The sequence below is a fragment of the Phodopus roborovskii genome, unplaced genomic scaffold (genome assembly GCF_943737965.1).
Source record: "Phodopus roborovskii unplaced genomic scaffold, PHOROB, whole genome shotgun sequence".
Taxonomy (NCBI): domain Eukaryota; kingdom Metazoa; phylum Chordata; class Mammalia; order Rodentia; family Cricetidae; genus Phodopus; species Phodopus roborovskii.
The window spans coordinates 9998809-10018901 of NW_026126540.1; the positions used below are offsets into that span (position 1 = coordinate 9998809).

The following is a 20093-nucleotide window of genomic DNA, read 5'->3' on the forward strand; positions in this document are numbered from 1 at the left end:
TGTCTCTATGTCAGCAGAAGTTCAAAGCATTGAACAGCAAAAATATTAATTAATAGTTTTAAAAAAATCTATTTCCCCTGCTTCAAAGTGATGCAGTAGATACCTTGTACTGACCCACTGTACCAAAGAGGTTCTTCAAAATGGATCTTGTAATGTTTGTGTCCACTGCCCCACAAAAGAAGGGACAAACACAAATTTATTATTAGAGGAGATTCAGTGTGTGTTCCTACTTTCACAAAGTGAAACACACTTCACATCCTCTTATTTTAGCTTCATTTCATGTTCAACAGTCAAAAATTGAAAATATAAACCCTGAATTGTCCTTAGAAGAGAACACTGGATTGATACCTCATTATGACATAAAGAGGTACCCACACAGTGTTGTGGGTGAGAGTTCCTCCCACAGGAAGGAAGGCACAGAAAAGTATGTATCGCTGTAAGATTTTATATATGGATTTTTTGTGGCCACACAGAAATCAACTCAAGCAGAGTTGTGTAATTTACATACACCTTGTGTGCTCTAATCTAAATATACCTCATGAGACAATCAATGGGTGTATCAGTTTGAAACATTTGAAATGAATATCCCTTTGTGGGGGCCACCAAAGAACCCCCCCCCAACGGTATGTACTCCTAGATTAAAAACTCAAGATTTGCCCTTGTGGTGAGTCTAGCCAACTGTAATTCCATTGTTTTCTTTCTTTGTTTTTTTCCATTTCTTAACCACAACAATTACAAAACCAACAGATCAGTGAGTGGCAGAGAAGAAGGAAAGATAGCTTATGCTGTGGTTGATACTCTAGACTCAACATAAAAGACTACAGTAGCACCCAATAGATACATTCTGGGAATTTTATGGAACAATTTTTTTTATCATTGTTAAACATTTCTTTCCATATATGGATTAAATAGTGAGTGAATTTCATTCTTTAAGCAGTAAATTCAAATGACTACCAGATTATGTTCATAATTATATGTGTCTAATGGGATCAGTGCTTTTTAGAAGCATGTGATAGTTTATGCTTATAAATAGAAGCAATAATAACCTCCCAAACAGAAGTATCAAACCCAGATCATGTTACCGGTAAATTCCAGCAAAAACATAAGTCATAAGAAATACTCATTTTCTTCCACAAATGGGAGTAAAGGAACATTTTGTAACTTATTCTAGGGAGCAACACAGTTCTCATTCCAAAACAAGATACAGAAAGACTACAGAACAATCTCTCCCAGGAACATAGTTTCAAAACATTAACATTATTAAGCCAATCAAGCTGTACACAAAAAACGAATTGTATGTGAAAATCAAGTGGGATTTATTCAAATGTACATGTGAAAGCTTGTCCACCATTTAGAAATCAATTTATACAATCTTCCATCCATTCAACATCAAATTAGAAGAAGTTGTAGCTAATACAGAAAGAAAAAAAATAGGTACATATTCGGAAAAAAAGAAGTAACACTTTTGATGAAAACATTATTGTCTATGGAGAAAAAAAAATGGAAATAATAAGCTATTATTGCCAGACTTATTATACTAGATTTTATTTTTAAAAATTATTTATATTTAATCAATAAACAATTGGAATTTGAAGTACACCATTTATGCTAACATAAACATTCAAATATTTAAGTATAATTTAACAAGATATACATTGAGACACCCATAGCTAAATGCCGAATCTAATTCCTATAATCCAGTTGCAGAGACGGAGGAGTGATGAGAAAAGGCTACAGAAACCCGCAGAAAGAGCTGATCTGAACAAGGGGAGATCATGGACCCTACCCCCTCAGACTGATAGCTGTGAAACCAGCATTGGACCGATTCAGAGGCCCTAAACATGAGTCTCAGTTAGAAGACCTGGGCAGTCTAAGGGACCTCTGACAGTGGAACCAGGATGTATCCCTGGTGCAGGAAAGGACTTTGGGAGCGCATTCCTCATGGAGGGGTATTAGTCTACAGACAGGAGGGAAAAAATTTGATGATCCCTCTTAGAAGGCCTCACCCTCCTTGTGGAGTGGGTGGGGAATGGGACAGGAGAGGGGTTGTGGGACATGGGAGGGAGGGAGGAAAGGAAGGAGGAAGGAAGGAACTGGGATTGATATATAAAATAAGAAAAAATAATAATAATAAAATGAAAAAAATAATCCCATAACCCCCCTCCCTTCAAAAAAGAAATGCCTGGATTAGGAAAACTCTCTCTGAAACTCTAAGGAAGGAAATTTTTCAAAAAGACATATGTAAATAGGAAGATACTGTTGAATAGCAGTTTCCTCTGAACTGAAACATTCCCTCCACTGGGAAGAGGCAGGACTCAAAAGAGTCCAGGTAAACAAAAGATCACATGTCCCAGAAGGTTGTAATTTGCAAGATTCTAGAAGTCACCTCCCAGCCTTATAATAGCTGTAAACAGCTGCTATGTGACCAGAGAAGCTGGACAGACATTTCTTCCGCCTGGAAGCTGCCTGCATGTATGACAACTTCCATGAGTCATCAGCTGTGTTGGCACAGTTCTTTGCAGGATGCATCTTTTTTTTTTTTTTTTTTAGTTAGCCCTTCTATATGTTAATTCTCACCCATATCTTACCACCCATACTTCTGTTAGTAATCCCAGTAAAAACTCATAAATTCACCAAATTAAAAATTAAATTCTGGTTCAATCATACTTCAGTCTTTTGGCAATTCACTTTTTTGAGGGTATGTGAATATGTATGTGTTGTGTCTCCCCAGTAACATCCTGTCATATAATAGATGGTCATGAGTAGAAAGAATGTCACTAGTTTGTCCAAAGCTGACCTATATTTCAATAACAACCATAATTATCATTCTAGAAACATATTTTAGGGAGGTCAACAAAAGGACTGACATTTTAATAAAAATATGTAAGACCCAGAACAACCAAAAGAATATTGAGGAATAAAACAAGAATATTATGAACAAACTACCTTTTTTTCAAGGCTTAATATGCAATTGCAGTAGCCAAAACAGGACTATGTTGATGAAAAACACAGACGGCTAGATCAATATAATAGACTAAAGCTCAGATATAGATCCACATGAATAAAATAGTTATTAATTATAATGGCATTATAATTGCCAAATTGTGAAGTAATCAAGATATCATTTGATGGTAAATGGATTAATTGTTCATCATATTACTTAGGGGTAAAAAGAAATGAACTCTCCTAACTTTAAATGTGTATCCACTAGTGAAGAAAGCTAGCTTGTAAGGATTTCTCACTACATAACTCTTAACTATATATCATTATGGGATGGGCAATGCTAAGAAGAGAGCATAATACAAGTGCTTGTTAAATTTAGTCACAGGGATGGTGAATGAGTAGGTGGAGGGAAGACTACAAAATATGTAAGAATTAAGTGTAGAAGAAAAAAAGATGAAAATTTAGATGACTTTAAATACATAGAGAAGCTTTCTTTAATTCCAGAAAGATAGTATCACCAAATATGGCTATACTGTGATCAGGGCACAGGACTCAGATCAGTAAATAGAATTCTACATGATAGATAATAAAAATAGATTATATATGATATATGATGGATAGACAGACAACAGACAGACAGAAACAAATAAATTATTATCAAGAAAAGGAATTATTTCTCATAATCCTTTTGAAGACAGAATTGAAATAGAAGTATAATAAGAATAAGAGAAAAAGAGGACATGAAATGGAGCTGAAGTAAAGGATAAAAGGGAAAGGAGAACATGATGTAATTATATTTGAATTTAAAACATATAGAAAAATAAAATTAAACAACACAGACTAGAAAGCAATGCCTTCCAGGATGTTCAGTGGAAGAATTAGGACACCAATCCAGCCACGCAACCTTTGACCTACAGTTTATCCTGCCTATGGAATGAGCTTGGGTTAAGGGTTGTGCAGCTATTATGGGAGTGGCCAACCAATGACTAGTCCTATCTGAGACCCATGTCATGAGAATGAGCCTACCACTGACACTGTATGGAATGTTTGGACCCAGAGGCTATATGGCACAGAAATCTAGGATAAACCAAACATAACTGGAGAGAAAAAATTTCAGCATATGATGCCTAACAATATTCTGCTATGTTCATAGACTGTTGACTACCTCAATTGTCATCAGAGAGCCTTCATCCAGTAAAGGATGGAAACAGATGCAGTGACCCACAGTGAGACATTACCCTAAGTAATTGTTTACTCAGGTAATGTATATTTTGATGGGAGATGTCATTTTGTAAATCTTTTTCTCTTATTGGTTAGTGAATACAGCCCTGATGGCCAATAAAAAAGCAAGATAGGCAGAACTTGGAAACAAGGATGATTCTGGGAGAGGTAGTACAGGGGAGTCAAGATATAGGAACTTGAGAGAAGAGGTCCAAACCCTCTCACCAGTAAGATAAGACCATGTGGTAACACTTAGATTAATAGAAATGGGTTAATATTTAAGACTGAGCTAGCCAATAAGAAATGCTAGTAACAGGCCAGTTTTATATCTAATACAGTGTCTCTGTTTGTTATTTGGGGCTAATGTGGCTGTGGAACAAGCCTGGAGGGAAACTTCTAGCAACAATATCCGTCTAGGGTCTTTAATGGAGTTGAAGATGAGATATAGTTTTCTTTAGTTATGATAGCAGTTAAATTAGGTATTGAATTTTGGACTCACCAAGATAAGATACATAATGGAGTGTTTTTCCTAAAATTTCAAAATAAAAATGTATTGGATATTGTGAATATAATTCTTATCTACCTGATAATTATTCGAAACATATATACTGTTCCTGTGTCAGAGTTAAACCCTTTATTTTTATTTAGAAAAAAGGGGGAATGGCTAATAATCTTTTTGTACATTGTGAAGACATGTCTTTCCCAAGGCACGTTTTTATCAGTTTAATAAAAAGCTAAATGGCCATTAGCTAGGTAGGAGGTATAGGGGGGAAAGCCAGACACAGAGGACACTGGGAAGAAGAAAGTTGAGGTCACCAGGTGACACAGAGGGAACAAGATATGTTGGAAGACAGGTAAGGCCACAGCCACACACAATATGTAGATTAATTTTAATGGGTTAATTTAAATTATAAGAGTTAGTTAGAAATAAGCCTAAGCTTTTAGCCAAGATCTCATAATTGATAAGAAGTCTTTGTGTTGTTATTTGGGAGCAGGATGACTGGACAAAAAAATTCCACCTACAGTTGTGTGGCTTGGTCTACTTATGAGATGCCTAACACTGGGAACATGGGCTGTTCCTAATGTTTTGGCTGACTTTTGGGAATCTATTCCTCACATTATTTTGCCTTGCCCAACCTTAATGAAAGGGGAGGTGCTTAGTATTACAACAACTTGATATGCTATGCTATGTTGATACTCATGGGAGGCCTGCACCTTTCTAAACAGAAACAGAGGAAAAGTGGGTGGGAGGGGGGAAAGAAAGGGAAAAGATAGGAGAAGAGGTTTGTGAAATTAATTAATTAAGTAAATAGTTAATTAAATCTTTAAAAGGAATCAATGCCTCCTGTCCTAGTACTGAGTAGACTGAAGGATATTCAAGAATAACCGGGGTTGTATAGCAAGACCTTGTCAGGGATCCCCTGACAGTGGGTGGAGATAGAGACAAAGACAGACAAAGACACAGAGATAGAGAAGGAGAATATAAGTATGAGGTGAGGATAAAAATTAATAACTCAATGGAGGCAAGACATAAAATACATAAGAAGCCCTAAGAACATATCCATACCATGCACAAACAATCAATAACCTGACAACATTAAGAAAAAGTTTGAGGTTGTCATTGGATTGCTACAGAGCACCACAGGAAGTTAGGTCCAACTGTACCCATGTCTTATGTAGACTTCACATCTAGATAATGATTAAAAGTACTTACATGTGTGTTGAATTATCATTGTTTTCCTCAGTAAGTAGAGAATCTTCTGTTGAGTCTAAGCATGACTCCTCTTTAGAAAATAAAGGAGTTATTTTTGTGCTTTCCTCTTTACTTTTACTTTCTAATACATTAATATCTCTTATAGGAAGATAAAAATTATTTTCAATATCCCAATGGCTTGCCTAAAAATGAAAATATATTCATTTTCATAAAATTTATTTTCATCACACATTTATCCTTTACAAGATTAGTAAATAAACTGTCATTTATATTTATAGACAAAAATGACTAAAACCAGCTGTGAACTTATGTATCACATATGTATATGATCTTATGACATATATATATATATATATATATATATATATATATATATATAACTTCTGTAAGGGTAGAGCATGAGCTACACCATAAGAAAGAAACAAAACTTATCTAATGAAATCCTAATGAACCATAAAATTTATTGCCAATATACTTTTAGTACCTGAAGCAAAAGGAGGTAGAAATATGAAAAAAAAAACATTTTGTCAAAATTTTGATGATTATTTTTTTACTATTTTTATTTTCACACAAATTGTTAAAATACCTCAGAAAAAAAGCTAATTATTAAATCTTCCCAAAAAAAAATGGCTAGGGTAGTTTTCATGGGCTTTGCCTACAATGATTTATACAGCAATGGCTGTGTGAGTCCATCTGTGCATCAGTCCTATTGTATATGGAAATCACTGTTTCCTTGATCTCCTCTACTCCCACTGACCCTTGCAATCTTTCTGCCTTCTCTTCTGCCGAGTTTCCTGAGCCCCATGGGGAGGAATTTGATGGACATAACCCATTTAGAATTGAGCAATCCAAAGTCTCTTGTTCTCTACACAATGGCCAGTTGTGGATTTCTGTATTTGTTCCCACCAAATGCAGAGGAAGCTTCTATAATGATGACTAAGCAAGACATTACTTTACTAGCAAAAAGTTGTTAGAAGACTGAAACTATAAGTGAGCCACCACAATTACTTTTGTGTTTGCTTTGGTCATGGTGTCTCTTCAACGCAATAAACACTTTTTAAGACAGTGTGTACACAGAACCATTGAATTAACTTCTTGTTCTATAATTTGAAATCCTCCATCAGTCTGTAATTTTGACATCAAATTAAACTTCTAAATTTTTCCTAACTTGAGCAGACTTTACTTTTGACAACTTTTAATCTAGTGACCCATCATTGAACACCTGCCAAGTTATAGAGTATTAGTTTGGTCTCTGAACCCACTCCCATTTGTTGCCACAGGAAACTTCTCTAGACAAGGCACCAATCTATGAGTATAGCAGTGTATCATTAGGAATCACTTTTCTTTTCTTTCTTTCTTTCTTTCTTTCCTTATTTATTTATTTTTATTTATTTTTGGCAGGCATACTTGGTTCTACCCTAAGTTTCTAGGCTATTCATTCTCTGGTTCCTGGGTATCAAGGCAATATAGGAAATGGGTTCCCCCTTGTGGAGCAGGTCCCAAGTTAAACCAAACGTTGATTGGCACCTCACACCAGTTCTCTACCACCATAGCCCCAGCTAATCTTGCAGGCAGGACAGACTGTAGATCGAAGATGTTGTGGCTGGATTGGTCTTCAGGTTTTTTCTCCCTATAGCCGTCAGAGTACCTTCTCAGCCCAAGGAGATTAAAATGAAGGAGTATAGGCTCCATATAGGCACCAGGTTGACCTCTCTATATTCAATAAGCTCTGCAGACATTGTAGTTGGAATGGGATCCCATTATCAGTTTTCAGAGAGAAACCTCCTTGTCCTAGCTAGAGCCTAGGGTGTTTATGGAGCTCCATGGGAACCCCTCAGCCAATAACTCATCCGAATGCAAATGGGCCCAACACTGGAAGCCTTCTCTGTCCACAAAAGATGGCCAGATCAGACTCCATATCCTCCAACACTAGGAATTCTCACTAGGGTCACCCTCAGAGATTCCAGGAAGTTTCCAAACCACCACCCACAATGGTCCCTAAGTCTTCCTGTCTCTTCTCACACTCTCTCCCACCACACCCACCCTGATCCTTCCCACTCCTTCCCCCACATGTTCCCAGTTCATCTTCAAAATTTATTGTATTTCTGCTTCCCAGGAAGGTTCATGTGCCCCCATCCTCAGTCAAGCCCCTCTCTTTTCCTAACCTCTATGGCTTTGTGGGTTGTCGATTGATTATCATTTATGTAGTTAATGGCTAATATCCACTTATAAGTAAATATATATCATATTTATATTTCTGGGTCTGGGTTACATCCTTAATGATGACATTTTTTCTAGTTGCATCCATTTGCCTATAAATTCTATGCTGATATTTTTTTCTTTAACAACTGAGCAATACCCCATTGTGTAAATGTACCAGATTTTATTTATCTATTTTTCTGTTGAGGAACCTATATGTTGTTTCCATTCTCTGGATTATATATATATATATATATCCATCTGTTCCTGGGATTTTTGGGGGGGGTGGAGGAGTTTTAATAACTGTGTCTCACTGGGGATTATAGGCATTTAAATTGTTTAACTGATCTTGACTTAACTTTGGTAAGTGATAGCTATTGAAAAATTATACTTTTCCTTAGATTTACCATTTTGATAGAGTACAGGTTTTTAAGTATACTTTTATGATTCTCTGTGTTTTCTGGGTGTCTTGCCCCCTTTTCATTCATGACTTTGTTAATTCAGTTATTGTCTCTTCATCTTTTAGATGTTTGGATAAGAATTTGTCAATCTTTTTGATCTTCTCAAAGATGCAACTCTCTTTCATTGATTATTTGTATTGTTCTCTTTGTTTCTAGTTTACTCATTTCATCCCTGAGTTTGATTATTTTTTGTCATCTACTCCTCTTCAATGTGCTTACTTGTTTTTGTTCTAGATCTTTCAGATGTACGGTTAAGTTGCTAGTATGAGATCTCTTATTTTTTTTTAATGTATGCACTTAATGCTATGAAATTTCCTCAGTATTCCTAAAGTTTGAAGAAGCTATTTTTACCAAATTCTAGAAACTCTTTAATTTCTTATTTATTTCTGCCTTGACTCATTTTTTTTTCATTCAGTATATATTCAGTTTCTATGAGTTTATAAGGTTTCTGTTGTTAATACCCTGCTTTATTGCCCAGTGCTCTAATAGGATGCAGGGAGCTATTTCAATTTGCTTGTATCTGTTGGGCCTGAGTATGTGGTCCATTTCAGAGAAAGTTCCATGAAGTACTGAGAAAAAGGTATATACCTTTGTGTTTTTGTAAAATATTCTATAAAAACCTGTTTGGTTCATTTTGTTTATAATGGCAGTTAGCTGCAATATTTCTGTTTAGTTTGCACCCAGATGACCTGTTTATTGGCAAGAGCAGGGTATTGACTATTGTTGAAGATCAATATGAGATTCAACCTATAGTAGTGTTACTTTTATAAACTCGGTTGCCCTTGTGTCTAGGGCATAGGAGTTATGAACTGAAGTGTCATCTTGGTAGAATTTTCCTTTGATGAGTGTGTGGTATCCTTTCCCGTCTATTTTGATTAGTTTTGCTTGAAGTCTAATTTTTTTAGATATTAAAATGGATATAATACCTTGCTTCTGGATTTTTGGATGATGTATTGCCTGTGTGTTACCTATTTTCCTGGCCTTCTCAGCTGGTGAGATCATGGGAAATGCCTGTAGGTGTTGGAGGCTGGTACACATTGATGAATGGGGAGATGAATGTTAAGAGGGGATGGATGGTCTGTGGGATCCACAGGAGATGTGAGCAGGGGGTAAGAGAGACCAGCTGGTTATCTCTTGGAATAATAGGGATGAAACTTAGTATTTTCTAAAAAAATCCAGTAATAAATACGTTGATCCATAGAAAGCCACCATCTTTCCATGTCACTTTGAAGGGAGTAAGAAAAAGCACCTTGCCATTTTGACTTCAAACTCCATTTTCTTGTAGGGTGAAATAAAGATAAAGTTTCCAAGACCTTGAGGAGATAAGAACTTTCCAATGGCTGACCAACCACTTCCCTAAACCATAGAAGTAGTCTCTATTCATCTTTAGTTCTTTAGAAACATTGTGGCTGTTCCTAACATCAGGGGAAAAAAATGAATCTGATTGGTTGAACTGAAAGGCTTGCATTGTATGTTGGCTGACAATGATGGAAAATACAAGGAAGGTCCCTCATCTTTGACTTCTGATTGGTGAAATTTGTAATTGTAACCTGGCAACAAATGTTTGTGATTTTTGTCCTTATAAAACCCCTGCTTGGAACTGTCAGGGAAAAAAAAGGTTCCCATGTTCTTGTCCTGATTAATCAGTAACCCACTTTTTGTGGTGATATCTTGTTCGTACAAATAAAGTGTGCCTGAAAAATCAGAGGGTGAAGCTTGCCACTAACTAACCACAGGGACCAGGCAATGGTGGTGCATGCCTATAATCCCAGCACTAGGGAGGTGGAGACAAATGTAAGATGTCTGGGTGGAGAGAGGAATATAGGTGAGAGAAAACAGGAATTTGCTCTTTTTTCAACTGAGAAATTAGTGAGGTAAGGTGTGGCAGTGACTTGCTCCTCCATTCTCTGACCTTTCAGCTTTTACCCCAATATCTGACTCCATACTTTTAATATTAAGACCTATTAAAACTCATGTACATCTTATATGGTGAATTATTAAAAATCTTTGGTACCTGGAAGTATTGGCTCAAAATTGGCTAGGTGTAAAAATATGTGCCCTCCCCTTCATGGAGCTGGTTGCAGTTAGGGGTAATCAGGGTAAGTGATACAGGAGTTGCTGGTTCAGCATTTCCCATCAGTCCATTCATAACTAGTAAACTTTAGACAGCAGAGGAGACTCCCATGGAAATATGTACAGATTCACACTTACACTAACAGTCAAGTAAATCCCAGAATAACAAAGAAGGAGTGTGCATACCTGACCAAAGATCAAGGCAGGGGCATTGCAAAGTCCAGTCACACAGACACTGCAGTCTGCAGAGGAGGAAATGATAAGCAAGTGATCACCTGACTCACACATCTGCAAGGAACTTATCCGGTCCTCATGAGGTTGAAATGATCTGAGCAAAGGTGGAGACTGGGTGATTTTGTTCCCAGTGGAATTAGTACAATAGCCCTGAATGAAAAGAAATAACCAAACTTTTAAAAATCCAAATATTAACATGAATTGTAATTTAATATCAACTTTTAAGAAGCCTGATGTGGAGGGTACATTTAGAAAGACTAACCCATGATCCACCTTCAACATATAGCTCATGCTGATGAAGGTTAGAAACAAAGACATTAATTTTGACAAAAGTCTTGACACCAAAATTACCAACTTGGGAAAAGAAAGAGTGGGAGAGAGAGAGGGATCAGAGACAAAAAAAAAAGGTGTAAGTCAGTATCTGATAAAAGGGAGCTTGGCCACATGAAGACACTTAATATTTTATCATCTTATGATTTTTTTTTAAGTGGAGTGAGTAAGCAGTTGTTACATCAACTAACTCAGGATGTTGATAAGAGTAGATGAAGGACCAGCATACTAGATGACATTTAGGATTTGTTTCATAAAAATGCATCCAATTGTATATTTCCAAACAGCACTACAATGAAGTACTGACAAGATACAAATTGAATTGTCATTGGACAATTGACTTAGGTAGGTGTGTATTAATACAATTCAGCACTGAGAGAATTGTTGGTGTGTGTGTGGTGTGTGTGGTGTGTGTGTGTGTGTGTGTGTGTGTGTGTGTGTGTGTGTGTGTTACTTTAAAATAGTCTGTGCTCAAATCATGCAAACAGCTGGGTTTTTTTTTTTGTTTGATTGTTTGCTTGTTTTTATTTCTCCATGTAGTCCTGGCTGTCCTAGAACTTACTCTGTAGATCAGGCTGGTATTGAACTCATAGAGAGATGGATGTGCCTTCCTAAGCCCCCTGAATGCTGGGATTAAAGATACACATCCCCATTTTCAGGAAAATGGTTTCTTTAAAATACACAGGACAGAGCATTTCCTCCTTTTTCTAGGAAACACCTCCTTCATCAAGGTGTGACTCATAGCTGAATGCTTCATTTTTATCAGATATTGTGCTAAAAAGCAATGGTGATGATATGAGAATATCTTCTGTTTACCTCTATGTTCCAGATTTTCAGCCATCCATCAGGATCTCCGGTGGCAAGGTACTGATTTTGTTTATCAGTAGACATAATAATAGATCCAACTCCAGCATGAGCCAGAAATTCAGCCATAAGTTCTTTCTTACATGTGTCCCAGAACCTGACATAACCAGATGCTCCACATGACACCAGGTTAGCACCTCCTATTACATAGGGGAAACCTAATTAGGAAAATAAATCTAGAAATTCAAAGTGGCTTCTCCTAGAAGCTGACCCTGTTATGAGCATATCAGAATGGAGAGTACTACTAATACTACAATCTATCCTGAGCATCATTTTGATTCTCTAAACTATTAGTTGGCAATTATTCCATGATAACATTGCTATAACATTAAGAAGAATTCATATGGAGTATTAATTACATAGGTTATATAAAATATTCCACTATTTGGTTTTCTTTTACCCATTCATTATGTTGATATTTAAATAAAGTTGATTTATTTCTTTGATGGATTTGTAGAATACTAATTTAAACATTATGGTACTATCCTGAAAATATAAAACTTATTCTCCCTAATAAGCCATTGGACAAATACAGAAGAGGTATAGGTCTAGATGCATGTATGCATGCATGTCAGCACAGATATCAATTCTCTACTGAGTAGCAAGTCATGGATTCTATGTATGAGCTCATTTTTTAATTTTTTCATCAGGAATGTTATTGAAACCCTTGTAACTCTTTTTGTTGCTGTTAATTGATTAGGACCTAACCATTTATATTTTTACACTTACATAAAATGCTTTGTGAAAATAATCTTCTGAGGCAAATTTATTATTAGATAAATTTGTAGATGGCTTTCTGTTTGTTACATAATTATGCTAGCAATTAACAATAGAGTTAAAGTGGAAGTAATGGCATGTCTGTTTCAGTAGAACAGTTTTGAAACAGCATTAAGAAGAATTAGTTACAAGGAATGGAAAATGGTTTTAGAATAATGCTCTATAATATGAGGATAAGTATGTTTTGAAGAATAGTTTTGTAGTCTGTTTCAAATTCATCTTAAATATTAAATAACGTTTTTGAAACAACTGTGGTTATAACTTTATTGATGGTAGTTTTTATATAGATATCATACAAGTTCTCCATTTGTAAATTCAGTGTGGAAAAGTGATCATTCAAACTATGGTTCAGATATGTTCATTTCTTTTCCCAAACATACAATGCTCGTGTCTAGAATCCTAATGTTACACACACACACATGAAAATAATTTACATGAAAAGTTAATGAACATTTTCTATGTTAGCTTTTGTGGACCAAGATGTAAGCTGCATCCTCATCATGCTATAAAAGTAGGCACATTGTTATTTTGTCTGTAAACTAGCAGCTCACCACAAAAAGTCTCAGAGCACCACCAATTCTATAATCTCTCTTAACAAAAAAGTTCAAATGGGACCCTGATCTATTGTAAGAAGTAAAAATCAAATAGCAAAGACACTCAAAAGATCCCCAAACAATATTCAAGTTGTGATCCAGGAAGCCCTTATAATGGGATACGCAGTCAATTCAAACCTCTATTCAGTAGCAGCTAGAATTTCTTTGACACGTGAACCTATACATTGACTCATGTACTTGTAACATGTAACTATGTCCTCTGCCCTTCTAAAGCAACTACATGCCATGATAGATATCAGTTGTTTGCCTAATAAAATAATTGTTGGAACTTTTCTTGCACTTGTCTCAAACTAGACAATGGTTAAATTATTAGGCAGATCCATTCACCTCCGTTCCCAGAATAAGCTTCCTATACAAGTGTCCTTGACCTTTCATGAACCAGTGCAGGCTTGATAGCTACACAAAGTCAAATACTATAAGACCTAGATAATAAAATAGATTGGTTGAGCTTCCTTTATTGCTCTCTTTCTCAAATACAGAAAGGCATAAATTTTACCTGTTGCTGCAATGTTTTTTCTTGCTTCAAGGAAGCAAAGCTTCATAACAGCATTATTACCTTCTGTGTCAATCTCAAAATTTTGAGCAGCCAGTGTTACCTGCTCTGCCAAGCAGTGCACTGAGCAGCTTCTCTTGGCATTAAACTTTTGGCTTTCTGGGTCTGTGGTGAAGAAAAACACAGGCTCTTGGTGAAGAGAACCATCTTTTCAAACCAGCATGCTTGAACAACAGACCCTCTCCCATCCTGGCCTTGGGTAACATGATACCATCAAGTCTTACAACACATTTGAGACAGCCCATGTGAAGTCTCCTACTATTCTGTTCTACAACCTCAACTGAAAATGTTGTTTGATTTTATTTTTGCTTTGCATATTCTAGGTACACTTCCTATGATCTCCTGTGTTGAGAATTATTTAGAACTTTATATCTGTTATTGTTAACATTGTAGAGATCTGAATATGTTCAAGATAAATGTGTGTCTAATGGCATGAAATTCTAGTTAATGCTAATCTTGCAAGTATTTAATGAACATGAATTCAAATGAATAAATATGTGTATACTTAACCTCCTTTAATGGTTCCATTTGTTAGTGGGTTCCTCTAGAAAGGACATTCTTAATGGCAATTTAATTATATCATCTTCAGGCCACATTATGAAAACTGAAAATGATTCTGTCAGGGTCTATTGATAGCTTACAGATAGTGTTGTAAAGTCTCTATAAAGATATCTTCAGCTTTTCAAAGTGAAAAATATGGTAACACAGAATAAGGTAATAAGTCAGTTGAGAGCATGCTTACAACACAGGCAGAAGCACTTGAATTCCATCAGCAAAACCCACTTAATAATGCTGGTGGGGAGATGAAGACAGGTGGATCCCTGGGGTTCACTAGCCACTGTAGTTTAGTCGATTCTAGAGTAATGAGAGACCGTCTCAAAAAAAAAAAAAAAAAAAACAAAACAAAAACCAAGGAAGTGGAGGTTACCTGAGGAATGACAGCTAGTGCTGCCCTTTAGCCTCCACATGCATGTGTATACAAGTGTTCTTACATAAACACACACACACACAAAAGAATGAGGAGGAAGAGAAAAGTGGGAGGAGGAAGTGGGCAAGGATAAAAAGGAGGAGAAATGTAATAATGCCCTTAATGTCTTCTAGAAGTTTGGTATTGTGAGAACGCCACCCATAGGCACAAACGTTTAAATACTCCGTTGCCAGTTGGTAATGCTGTATGGGAACAGTTTGGCTTTGCTGGAAGAATTATGTCACGGAAGGCGGGCTTTGAATTTTAAAAGCTATATGTATTCCCAGTTCACTTTCTGTTTCATGTTTGCAATCTAAGATGTAAGCCCTAATCTTTGAGTTCCTGTAGTTCTTGTCACCATTTCTCCATTTTGCCATTGTTTACTTTAATTCTCTAGAGAAATAAACATAAATAATCTCTTCTTAAATTGCCTTTGACCTGACATTTTATTGACACAATAGAAAAATTACCAATACAAACATTGTTACTTTTTCTGTCTTGTTTCTCTATGTATTTGATGGTAGCCACAGTGAGGAGTCTTTAAATGTAGATGGTACTTTCTTGAAGACAAAGGGCAAGAGAGGCAGAATTACACCATCTCCTTGGAATGATGAGATTAATTTTAATGGTTAGTTCTTTGTACATAAATCACGTCAAAGCTTTGTGTTTGCAGTCAATTAATCTCTCAAAATCTTAAGTTTTTAAATTGGTTTTCTTACTCCCAATAAATGACTCTCTAGTTTTTCATACACACACACACATACATACACACACACACACACACACACACACACACACACACACACACACGGCAGCTAATGACTAATACTTCAAAATTTATTTTCTATGGGCTCACCAAATTGAGACAATAGGAATGACCTCAACCATGGGGAATGAAATAACTATTATCTAAAGAAATTCATCTAAAGAAAAACCTTTAGTTTATAAAGGAACTAAAATGAAACATGAAAGGCAATTGTGGAGACACTTTACTAAAGTATAAAATATTCAAGTGTTCTGCTGACTGCTATAAAATATAATATACTCCCATCTAATGCTCCTCTCAGGTTTCTAAAGAATAATTTATGATGTCTAGGTAGCATAATATTTAATACAAACTGCAGATTGAGGCTGAAAAGCCAATCAAGTGAACATAGTTCTCATTTTCCTCCCAAAGAATACCCAAGATGACTCAAAGGAAATTCTGCAAGTATTATTGGTTAAAACCATACTCGATAAAAATGAGAGTCGTGCTCCCTGCTATCAATAATACAGAAATGCTGACGTAGCATAAAGAGAAAACTGGCATGCTGTGGATAACTTGCAAAACCAAGTCAGTCTCCAGGTTCTTTTTATTCCTTGTGGTAAGATTACACTATGGCTAATCCTTGGAGCTTACAGCCAGTCATCTATAAATTAGGTGTGCACAGCATCAGGTGCATGCATAAATAGCCAGGCCTACTGTACTACAACTTCACACAAGATTTCGGTTTCAAATTTGAACTCACCTAATTTGAATGTTAGCTGCCTCTGGTAATCAGGGTGAAGGACATGGTGAGCATTTTCTGTGCTGCTATTCCACAAAACAATTTCTCCATCATAGCTCCCTGTAGGAGGCAGGGAGAAAAACATAAATTACCAGATGATTATATAGAAACATGCAAGCAGAAACAAAAGGAGGCTGTTATCAACATGTATTACATAAAACCTTGTAAATAGTAGGTATTCTCTCTTTTTTGAGCCATGAATAATAATAATACCTGATACTTTAACTGTAGAATTTCAATAGTTATAAAATAACCCATGTAGTTGGTACATATAAACCAATTATGTGTATTAGCTTACTCTAATAAATCATTGTGAATAATGGCTCTGAAGTTAAACAGCTTGAATCTAAGTTCAGGTTCAGCAATTATTAGCTATGTAGCCTTACACATGATATTAACTCATCTTGATGCCAAAATGTCTTCATCTATCAAACTGTGTTAACAATTTTACTTATCTTACTGGGTTATTTTAAGAATGAAAAGTATTTAAAGTGGCATTAAGCACTAGGCAGGTATTGATAAAGTGTAAACTCATAGTTCTGTCCCTATGCTATTTGTATATAAGAGTTATTTGCATTTCTTTCATATAAATTCTTTGTGAAATGTTTTCTCCAGTTCTACAGTTCTCTCTACAGAAAGTCATTTGTTCCTGTTCTGTTTTGTTTTTATAGAAACGGGAGGAAAGTTCAAACAAAAATTATAACCAAGCCTGTGCTGTGTAAAAGTCACATAGCAGTGTCCAAATGGCACACTCACTAGTAACCAAAAGAGTCCACTACTGAGAAGATAATGGCAAGTGAAGAGTGAAAAGGATGGCTGAGTTAGGGATATATCCTAAGATTTGGAGAGAAAACAAAATAAAAGCATATTAAGCTTTGTGCTGTTTCCAACAGAGCAATCTACGTAACCCAAAAGCTATTGGGTAAGGAGATAGAGTCCAGCTCCCCATGATGGATTTACTATTATCCACTATGAATCCAAAGTGCATCATGTTCAAAGTTCTTGGATGAACATTTTCCCCGTATAACTGAGAGTAAAGAATGAATTGAGAGAGTGTGAAAAAGAGTTAATTTGTTTCACGAGACACCTATGATGAAAAGATTACATAACATCTAACGGAAAAGAGTTAGGACAGTCTCACATTTTTGGTTGTAATCCACCCTTTAATGGCTGAGCCAACTCTCCAGCTCCATAGTAAAGATAGTTTAATTGAGAAGGATTTGAATGCCATCAAGGTATGAATGATTCTTAACCTGAATTTCTAATGCTGCTCTTGGAAATGAGCAATATATTCACAGTTAGTGTTCCCTAATGAGTTTATTGTATGTTAACCACCACATTAAAACATAATACTGGCTTTCTGTGCTTTAAAACAAAAATGTACCTGAAACTAATTTTAGTGAGAAAGAACTACAAATTGAAGTTTATATAAGTCACAATATCATCCAGTAACCAAGTACCAGATCCATGTGTGAAAGGACAGATACAGCCATGAAAGTGGGTGGTCCTAACTATCATAAAAATAATAATTTAAAGGATGTATAAGACTGACTCATTACTCTGTTTTCATTTGAAAAAAGTATTTTTTTAACTTACCCAAAGCCAACAAATTATCTCTAATTCATTGTTCAGTGAAGGCTCAATTTACCTGTAGCAAGAGTTTGTGGGGGTAAAAATGCAGCACACAAGATGTCATCTTGGTGATGGATTCCCCCTTTCCACTCTTCAGACTGGATGGAAAACTGATTGAAGTTCTGAGGTCGAAACACAGTAACTGCTCTGTAAAATGATATACAATTTATCTGTGAACCTAAAATTGGTCCTGATATTTACTTGAATGGTGCAATTTGAAAAGTCTGGAAAACAATACCACCCAAAATTTTATCATCATTTGCCATCCATAATAAAGTAAGCTTCCCACTGAAGATTCTTACATTAAATCTCTGCAAATTATGAATGCTTATTATAGAAAGGTTAATTATCCTTCCATAACCATTAAAATTAAGGATGCATCCATTTATCAGATTGTCTGTTTTCAAGACCCTGAAACAAAATTTCCTCACATGAAACTATTAAGAGTCTTATGGCAATAATAATAAAAAGCTAAAGTGGATCTATGAACAAATATTGTCTGTTGTTTAAGTTAAATCATGATTTCTTTCATCAAAGTTGCTTCTTAGGGTGTTTATATGTAATCATTCCTCATGATATTTTCCAGAATTACAGTAGCTATAAAATCTATTCTCTCGGAGTTCACTGCATCTTTAAGAGCTACCATTGTAGAAAGTGTTTGAAAATGCCATTCCCTAGAAGTATGAGATCTGGAAAACAGAAACAATAATTTTAGAGAAATCAACCTTGGGGTACTGCTGACAAGTCTGAGTGTAGACCATGGTAAAGATAGAATGGATGGTCTGATGCCTAGGAAGGAATGAGGGAATGTAGACTAAGTTTATGGGAGAATCAGCACTGCCCTATTCCCACTCAGTGTCTTGAACTCTCTCTGGTTGACAACCAGTACTAAACCTCATGGCTACCCTCATTTGAAATGACGATTTGTTACCATAGCATGAGTCTGCACTATCATTCTTCCTCCCCTCCCTGACATCATGCTTCTTCTCCCATTTAATCATCAAAACAATGTTAGTCATCAATTGTGAAAAAGAAGCTGTTTGTCCTCCTTGAAATTCTTTCTTCCTGTAAACAAAATACATTACATTGGTAAAGTTTTATGTATTGGTTGCATTTGCTATGAATCTGGCTGTGAAAGCAGGACCCAACCTCTCCATTTCCAGACCGACATATGGTTTGTCCCAAAGTGTCCTCCAAGGCCCCTCGTCTCAGATTGGCTGCTTACCTACCTAGTCTGTGACATGTGGCAGTAAGGAACTGAAAACTATCTCAAGAGTGAAAGCAGGTGGAAAGAAAACCATTTCTATCAGATGTTACATTTTGTTTTGGTATCATGATATAAAAGTTCCTTGGAAAATCAATCTGGAAGTTCAGCCATGAGAAAATGTTCAATTAGGAACTCCAGATGACTGCCTCAAACGCCCCATTTTCCTGGATGTTTTGAGCATTGTGTTTGACAATGTGTTGCTACCTACCTGTCTGTAAATAAATTATATGTTACTTGCTATTTATTCAAAACAAAATGAATGACTATCACGGATTCCTCCCCAAACAGTACAGAACAGTTCTGGCTTTTCTGCCTGCCCTAAAGAGTGTCCATTCATTCCAGAGTGTACATTTTCTTTACCCTTATTTCTCTCACCCTTTTGGTCTAAATATTCTTTATCACCATTGGTTCCCTTCTCTCTATTTATTCAGAGATTCCATGTATCACTATCAATTCTAATTCAAATGGCTTTCTATTTATCTTCATTATCATGGTTGGATGGTTTCAGTTTGCCAGCTGGAGATTCTATACATATTGTCCTTCCATCACTAACATATCTTAATATGTGACAAATCAAAATTTGTTAGCTTCTTCCCACATTCTATCCTGAATTTGAGATTTCGGTTACAGACAATCCTTACAGCCTCTCCTGTGCCATTTTTGCCTCTGGTCACAAAAACTTACAATTTACATCACC

At 35.9% G+C, this 20093-nt stretch overlaps 1 protein-coding gene across 1 annotated transcript in view; it reads right to left on the minus strand.

Moving 5' to 3' along the window:
* Nucleotides 1-20093, minus strand: part of Wdr49 (WD repeat domain 49) — a 155213-nt gene that overhangs the window by 28702 nt on the left and 106418 nt on the right. Inside the window, exons 10-15 of the mRNA XM_051199234.1 lie at nucleotides 18146-18276; nucleotides 16459-16557; nucleotides 13927-14088; nucleotides 11992-12179; nucleotides 10798-10995; nucleotides 5879-6060 (exon numbers count right to left, since the gene is read on the minus strand). Coding sequence (XP_051055191.1) covers nucleotides 5879-6060; nucleotides 10798-10995; nucleotides 11992-12179; nucleotides 13927-14088; nucleotides 16459-16557; nucleotides 18146-18276 — 960 coding nt within the window. The remainder of the gene's footprint in view (nucleotides 1-5878; nucleotides 6061-10797; nucleotides 10996-11991; nucleotides 12180-13926; nucleotides 14089-16458; nucleotides 16558-18145; nucleotides 18277-20093) is intronic.